General features: G+C 57.3%; 1 protein-coding gene across 1 annotated transcript; it reads right to left on the bottom strand.

Moving 5' to 3' along the window:
* Positions 1–251: 251 nt before the first annotated feature.
* FOXJ1 (forkhead box J1) lies at positions 252–6,890 on the bottom strand. Its single transcript, XM_026098849.2, has 3 exons — positions 6,695–6,890; positions 5,333–5,906; positions 252–1,712 (listed from the first exon to the last, which is right to left on the bottom strand). Exons 2-3 carry the CDS (start codon positions 5,864–5,866, stop codon positions 897–899), a joined length of 1,350 nt encoding a protein of 449 aa, XP_025954634.1. The 5' UTR covers positions 5,867–5,906; positions 6,695–6,890; the 3' UTR covers positions 252–896.
* Between the last annotated feature and the right edge of the window lie 1,102 nt (positions 6,891–7,992).

The raw sequence follows: 7,992 nt of genomic DNA, 5'->3' as shown, positions 1-7,992 counted from the left end.
TGCCGTGTTCATTTTGTGGATCCATAGCAAAACCTGGTGCTGCCGCTGTAGGAATCCTCCTTTGCTCATCAGAGCAGACAAGCCGTACACTTCATTCTTAATTTGCGGAACAATGGCCACAAGTCTTTATATCTTAAAAATATAAAACACCCCCCAAACTGCATTTCCCCTCCCTCCCACTGAAAAGAAAATCTAATGCTAAAAATATAGGTTTCTTTGAATATATAATATATAATAGATTATATAAAAACATCTAAAGAGGCAGACTTGCTGATTTACATCTGAATTTACAGACCTTTTCTTCTTCTCTAGGCACAATTCAGGAGGGAGGCTGAACTCAGAGAATCCAGAAGGGACCTTTATTTGCCTGCTAGCTAATTATCACGTGTCATACCTAGGAACTTCCCTGCACAGAAAATACAGAAAGAAAGAGAGAGAGACAAATGGAGAGAAGAAGAGCTGAGGAAATTGCACCATCTACAGAGTCCTAAGCCACCAGGAATCTCATTTCTTGGATCTAGTTTAGCAGGTGCTCGCCTTTAACCCAAAAGGAACATATGCCTTGTCCATTTTCATGAAAAAATGCTAATTCATATTTCTTTCTTTAAAAGTAAAAAAAATAAGTAGTTATATATCTTCTCTTGAGGAAACTCAATGACCAGAGACTTCTGATGTGTCCTTTAAAGATGCACCAAGTGACTCCTGCGTTATTGGTTTTGTTCCCCCCTGGTGTTTCTGTGAATATTCGTACTATGAAGCTGACAAAAGTCACTGTATATGTCTCTGTCTCTAGAAAATCTTGTCCCTTGTAATTTCCAGCAGCACGGGGGGAGCATCCTGCTAATAGGTAAAGTCTATATGGGCTTGATATGGTCCTTTGAATCATGAGTGGCCTCTTACAAAAAGGATCCCACACTGCTCCAGTCATTCACATCCGCTGGCAAACAGGTGTCGTTGAGTTCAAACAGTTGGTCCACGCTGACGGAGTTTGAGAGGTAATCGTTCCTCCCTTCATCCCAGGGATGCTGAAGGTAAGAAGTGGCCATGAAGGTTTCATCAAAGTCCAGGCTGTTCTGGTTGGATTCGGTCAGGACCTGGTCGTGCCCAACGGGGCACCACTCCTGTGGACAGTCGATGTGTCGGCCGTGTACTGTCAAGTCCACGTCTCGAGTTATCGGGCTGAGTGGAGGTGTGAGCTCCAGATCCTCAAAAGGGGAGAAATCACCATTCAAGGTCGTGTCAAAGATGGCTTCCCAGTCAAAGTCACCTTTCAGCGATCCCAGCTCGGTTTGTTCTTCCTGGGTGAGCAAGGGAGAGCTGCAAAGCCGAGCCAACTTGGCCGTCCGTTTGGGCAATGGTTGCTTGCGTTTGTGGCCTGCTTTTCCATCTGCTGGATTCCAGTTCTGGTTGCCAGTGACTTCTTCGAACTCTTTCAGGAGCTGCTGCGACTCCATGTTGACATTCAGGACATTATTGCTGGGCCAAGAGGAAGCTGCCGGGCTAGTGGTGGACCTTCCTTCTTGCTGGGCTCTATTGGTGAAGGCCGGGTGGATCTGCACCGGGGGCATCCTCCGTTTTTTGAAGGCACCATTCATGAGCCGGTCGGCATATTGGGGGTCAATCTTCCAGAAGCCGCCCTTCCCTGGCTCGTCCTTCTCTCGGGGCACCTTGATGAAGCACTTGTTCAAGGACAGGTTGTGCCGGATGGAGTTCTAAACCCAAAAGAGAAAACAGCAAGGTTGAATGCCTGCTCTCTACAGTGGGACCTACCTGGATGGGAAGATTGGAAAGGCTGGTGGAAAAGCACATCTCCAGCAAGGACCTTTGGTAAAGAGGCAGCAGAAATTGTCAGGACAGAAGACATCCCAGGCTATGTGCCCAGCAGAAACTCCCCTGCCCCAAGTCACCAGTGCAGTTTTCTTGCCTCCCATTTAATCCATCCAGAAATGGCAGCAGCCAAAAGGTTCGAGCTAGGACTTGCCAACCAACAGGAATTTCTGGGAAACTCTCCTTGGCTTTAAACTGGGGCCATGGGGCTTTGGATCACAGTGCACAGGGAAAAAACAGCCTAACCTGCTCTAAGCACGGAGCTAAGCTGAAGGAGATCGTGCCCAGGCTAGTGGATATGGAGGAAGAGTAGAGACTTTATACTAGTGAGGCCACAGCCCCATTACAAATAGCAACACACAGAAGTACCATGGGGGGACAGCACCATCAGAGCCCTCCTTGGACCCCCAGCTCATCTGTACTTATTACTAATATTGAAGGGAAAACACATTGCCAAAAAATAGCCTGTTGTGCCTCCCTGCTGCTCCTGCTGTCAGGCTGACACCGGAAACTAGATGGGCCAAACTAGACAGGCACATGGGCCATCTCCTGCAGGTACCGACCAGCCCTGGGCCGGCTGAGCCGGGGTCCCCTAAGGCAGACCTGAACCGGGTGCTGGAGACTTGCACACCCAGCGGTTGGGCTCACTTTGGTTGTCTGTCATATTTGTTCCTACAGGTGCCTCCTGGCCTGGGGAAGCTTGCAAGGAAATCACTGCATCTTCATCCATCGCAGCCCAAACTAGCCGGGGAGAAAAAAAAGGTTTCTGCTCCCGTCGTGCTGTTCTGAAACCCTGAATGTGCCCAGGGTGATGTGAATAATCAGAAAGGAAACTCAGTTATTGGGTAAATAACACAGCGTTGGACTCCACAAAGCCAAGACTGTATTAAGAGATTGGATATGGTAGAGGTTTTTTTTTTTTTTAATGTTGCCTGGATATCTTTATGCTTATTCATCCATAATCCGTAGTGCCGAATAGCAAAAACAAGGCTTGAATGCTTAGAGCTGTTGAAAAACACACACACGCATACACACATACACACACACACACACAACAAAACCCTCCTCTCGGCTGAAGCTCCTTGGGTGTGTTGGCTCTTCTCCAAAGCACTCAGCTCCCACAGGAATATATCCATCTCCCCCCGGAGTATGGGTGGCATGACCTTTCGAGTCTGTCTTCACGTACAGGAATTGGGGTAGGGGATGAGAACACAGCCTCGATGGGCGAAAAGAAAAGAAAAGAAAAGAAAAGAAAAGAAAAGAAAAGAAAAGAAAAGAAAAGAAAAGAAAAGAAAAGAAAAGAAAAGAAAAGAAAAGAACCTTGCAAACGTTCCAGACTGCAGCTATTCCAAATTTACAGTTTAATGAAATTTTACAAGGGTCAGAGAATTGCAGGCTGAATTCTCTGCTCCCTTTCTCCCCTCCCCATCCCAAATTTCATTCAGCCTGGCTGGGCTGCCATTTGTTATTACCCGGCCAGTTAACATATTTATCATTCCTCCCTGCAACAATCCAGTGAACCCCCTGCATGTCTGCAGAGAGGGATTGAAAACCTTCTTTCTTTTTTAATAAACACATTTAATTAAAAACGTGGTGATTATCCAGCCGTGAGTTTGCAGGAGAAAGTCAAAACGCGGGCACACAACTCCTCCCCTCTGAAACACTCTCGTAGATCCACCAGCACGTAAGAAGGCTGCGTTCATGCTGACTTTCAGAGGTGGAAGCGTCCAAGCGCTCCTGTTTGTGTGAGCCATTGCTACCTGCACGCACGGTCCCTGGGGTTGCTCCTGGCAGTGAGCGTGGGGCAGATATTCCCCATTCGCCTCTTGGCTGCAGCTCAGCCCCTAGTGTCTGGGCAACACCAGTGAGGAGCTCCCTGGTCCACAGAGAGGTTTGGAGGGGACAGGCGGCACTGAGACCTCCAGGGCCAGCTTGCCCCTTTCTCAGAGGGAGGCTGGTGGACCCCAAAGTGGCCCTGGAGAGGGATCAAGATGGTTCCCTTCCCCTCGATGGTCTTCGAGGGCTGGTGGAGACCCACCTCCCCTGGGAGAAGGAGGGCAGTGCACGGGTGGGGGACGGGCAGCTCTTTTGCCTGAAATGGCCAGATCAGCCGCTAAGCTGTGTGTTGTGGATGGCAGGCTGGGAATAACCAGGTGGAGGGATGTGCCACCCGGGTCCCTCCTGTCCTCACACGTCCCAGAATGCCACATTTACAGGTGGTCCCTTTGCATGACAGAGGAGGGGCCCCAAACCAACACGGCTGGGAAAAGCCCCTGTGCTTCATGTTTTCCCCCAAGGCAATGAACCTGGGGCTGCCGTCCCCGCTCCCTGGGGTTGGGGAGGCAGTTTGGTCTGCCTCAGGCTTCCTGCTGAGGTCTGACCAGCTCATCACGGCGATGGACTCTTTCCTCTGTCCTCCCTGAGGGATAGGCAGCTCTGTCGGAAAAGAGGGGCGACCTCTCCTCCTGCTCTGTTTGGAAAGCAGCAGCATTCTTCCTCTCAACAACCCTGGGGAGGGATCTTCCCAACAAGCGACACCTCCCTGCAGGTCCCCTGCGTCCCCTCTCCTATGCTTGCTTCTTGGCACTCACCGAAAACTTGACTCTGTGATATTAGGTGTTTGCTAAGCCTCTGAGGGGCCCAGGGCAGCTCAGAAGGCTCTGCTGTAAGACGCCTTCCCGCAGAGGCTCTGGGAAAGGTGGAGCGGGGGGACGGAGACGCCTTCCCGCGGGGGCTGGTCCCGTTGCTGCGAGGAGCTGCAGGCACGCGCAGCCGAGCGGCTGCCCGCCCTCTCCTAAAATGGCCCTGGCTCTTCCCGTAATGGCTGGCTCCTGGCTCCTTTCCTCCACAACCCTCGCGGCTTTGTCATTTCTGAACAGCAAAGCTCCGGCCAGGGCTCTTTCCCCCTTACGGCTCCCTCTTGGCACCCTTTCCCCAGCCATTTCTCTTCCACCTGCCTTTCTCCTCCTTCCCTCCTCTCCGTGCTGAATCCTCCCCTCTCTGACACCAGCCCAGGTGGAAAAGAAGAAAATCTGGGCCTCTCGGCAGCCCTGGGGACGCGCTAGATAATAACTAACTTCGCAAGGGCAAATTCCTGTTTACACTGGGAGCATCCCCACTGCCAGCAGTTCCTGCCTGCTCCTCCATGCTGGCACCAGGCCGAACGCCCTGGTGGGAGACTAAGACCTGCTACCGCTGCCACGGGAAGGTCTTCTGCTCAAGGTGCCTGGACCATGGAGAGACTCTCATCTCTGCAGACCCATTTGAAACTAGCAACCAGGTCGCCATTGCCTGAACAGGGACAGGCGTGCTGGCCACCCCGCTGAGTGCAGCCTCCTCCTCGTTTCTCGACGGGCAGTTTGGAGTATCAGCAGCTCCAGCCTTTGGTGCTCAGCCTCGCGTTGCATGGCAGAGGCTGCAGAAAGTCCTCCCCCAGCCCCACCGGCAGGTCCGAGTCCAAGGAGAAGGGAAGGAGGAAAGAGGAGAAGGTTTCCTGGCCACCTACCTGCCAGGTGGGGTCAGCGTGCCGGAAGTAGCAGAAGTTGTCGGTAATCCATTTGTAGATGGCAGAGAGGGTGATTTTAGTCTTCTTGCTGGCTTCCATCGCCATGCAGATGAGTGTGGCGTATGAGTAAGGTGGCTTCACGTGTGGATTGGTCTTGTAGTCTATGTCTTCCATGGGCTGCGCGTGCATGCCCATGCCGAGGTGCGCAGTCCGGGACGTCGAGGAGGAGATGGGCTTGCCGGGGGTGTGGGGCATGCCCATGCACGCAGGGTCGGCGGCCAGCGGCGAGCACGGCGCCGCAGAGCCGGGGATCTTGTGGTAGTCGTGAGGGTCGGCGCCGCTGGGGGACGTGGACGACTTGCCCACGTTGGCATTGATGATGGAGAACTCCTGGAGCCACTGGAGGCTGGTGAGGCTGTCGTCCAGGTTGCTCGAGTCCCCCATGCTGCTTTCCAGCCCTCTCTCTTCTTCCGACCGGAGGCTCAGCCAGCCGTCAGCCATGCCCGGGGAGACCAGGGCGGGCAGGTCCAGCATCCACGAGGTGCGCAGGGGCGGGGAGGCCACGGGGCAGATCCTGCAACAATGACAGGGACAGGGAGCGACTCAAGATCCCCGGCAGGCAGCCAGCTCCCCGGTGCCCAGGCAGCTCTGCGGCCCGACGCTCCCCAAGCCGCTCGGCGAAACCCATCCCTGGGGCCCCTCTGCAGCATGCTGCGATGATGATGCCGCCGCCTCCTCCTCCTCCTCCTCCTTCCTGTGGTGCTTCAGCTCATGTCACCTCCGGGGGAAACTCCCTCCAACCCGTGCCCGGGGCGCCCACGCCACCCTGCTTGGCCGTGAAAGCCAAAATCGCGCCGTGCAGCTTGGCCAAGCACGGACGCCATTCCCAAAGGACATGCGTGCCGCCGGTGACCGGCCAAAACCGCAGCGTCCGATGCGTTGGGGAAACATCTCCACGTTACCCCCTTTGCTTGGCTTTATTTCGTCTTCCCCCCGCTAGGACACTGGCATCTCCGAAAGCGAGGGGGGCGAGCCCACTCCACACACCCTCGCTCGGCCTGTGTTTTTCGTGGCGGGGAGAGCCCGGCTCCCCCGCGACACCCCCTTGAGCCACGCGATGTTTGGCAGTGGGGGGAAGTGCTGGGGGCCCGGCCGCCTGCCCCGGCCCCCTCTGACACGCCGGCCCCACCGCCCCTGACTTGCCCGCCCACCCGCCGCGACACCCATCGCGGAGCTCCTGCTGCAGCGGGGCACGACAACAGCGAATAAATAAATTAATTAAATTAAATATAGGAAATAAATCGCCCCCCCGGATGAACTGCCTGGGCTCCCGCGCAGCCCCCCGCGCTGCCCGGCCCTTACCCCGTCCCGGCGACGTCCCCCGCCGCCAAAGTTCAGGAGCGAGCGGGAATGTTCTGGAGAAAGGAGGGGGGAAAAAAAAAAAAAAAAAAAGGAGCACGAGCACCTCTCGGCGGGGAGGGGGCAGGGTCAGGGGGCCCCGCTCTGCCCCCCCAGCAGCGACCACCCCGCGGGCTGCCGGGGCGCCCGTCCGCGGCGCCGCAGTGATTTGTCAGCGGCGGAACGCGGCCATTAAGTAGCTGCCCCGAAAGGCTTGGGCCGTTGCTAGGGCGACGCGCCGCCCCGGTAAACAGCTTCGCGCCCGGCCATTGGCTGCCGCGTTGCCATGGCGAGCGAGGCCGCCGGCCCGCGCTGCCCGCCGCCGCGGCCGTTTGGGGGCCGCCGCCCCCTCCCCCCCCTCCCCGGGCCGGGCTGGCCGCGCCGAGCAGCGCCGGGAGCGGCGGGGCGGCGCCCTGGATCCCCCCCCCGGGGCGAAACCGGCCCTTTTCTCCCCCGAGTGGCATCAAGTTGGGGGGCAACCCCTAATTTTAAGGCTTTTCCCGTGTTTAATTGTGGTTGCAGCTCCGCGCCCCGCGGCCAGGCCCAAAGTGTCGACACCCCCCCAAAATACTCGCTGCTGTCTGTGTGTGTGGTAAAAAAGCACTTTTCCTCCCCAGATCCGCAGGGGTCTGGCCCAAAGGGCGGTGAGGCCGAGCCCTGGCCTCCGTCCGCGGACGCTCCTCAGGCCCGGGCCGGGCGCAAAGGAGGAGGCCGTGCCCAGCGGAGGGGAGAGTCCTGCTTCCTCTCCCAGCGGATCAGCACCCGGCTTCCCAAACAACCCCATGCTGCACCACTTCTGCCCCTCTGGCTGGCCAGGGTGGGGGGAAAAGGTGTCCAAGGGCAGCCGGAGCCGGAGGGCTCCGCTTCGCCCCGGTGCTGCCGCGGGGCCTCGTCCCCCACCTCCGTCCTTGCGGGGCTCCGGGTGCTGGCAAACGCCCCCGCGCCCGTCATGGCCGCCCATCGCCCCGGGCACGGCCCGTCCTCAAAACCCACCGCGGCCACCGGCCTGCCCTTGGCCCCCCTCACCGCCCCGCTGCCCCTTCGCCTCCAGGGAGGGCATCACCCCCCGCGGGCAGGTCCCCTTGCAGGCCGGCGGCCAGGCGCCCGGCTAGCCCGTGCCATCTGCCGGGGACGGGGCCTCACTGCACGCCACCGGCCCCCGCGCCGGGCACCGCGCCGGGCAGGGCTTTCCGCGGCGGCCGGGCCGGCAGGGCTCGGCGGAGGCAGGATCCGGCGGATTCGGAGCATCCGCGCTGGGTCCG

This window comes from Dromaius novaehollandiae, chromosome 18 (genome assembly GCF_036370855.1).
Source record: "Dromaius novaehollandiae isolate bDroNov1 chromosome 18, bDroNov1.hap1, whole genome shotgun sequence".
Classification (NCBI taxonomy): domain Eukaryota; kingdom Metazoa; phylum Chordata; class Aves; order Casuariiformes; family Dromaiidae; genus Dromaius; species Dromaius novaehollandiae.
Note: the sequence above shows the minus strand (reverse complement) of the source record. Positions and strands in the feature narration are given on the sequence as shown.

Coding starts and splice junctions, on each gene's coding strand:
- FOXJ1 (XM_026098849.2), bottom strand. CDS start 5,866: ATGCTGGACCTGCCCGCCCTGGTCTCCCCGGGCATGGCTGACGGCTGG. Junction 1,713..5,332: donor ACGCTGACCCCACCTGGCAG/GTAGGTGGCCAG, acceptor TTTTGGGTTTAG/AACTCCATCCGGCACAACCT.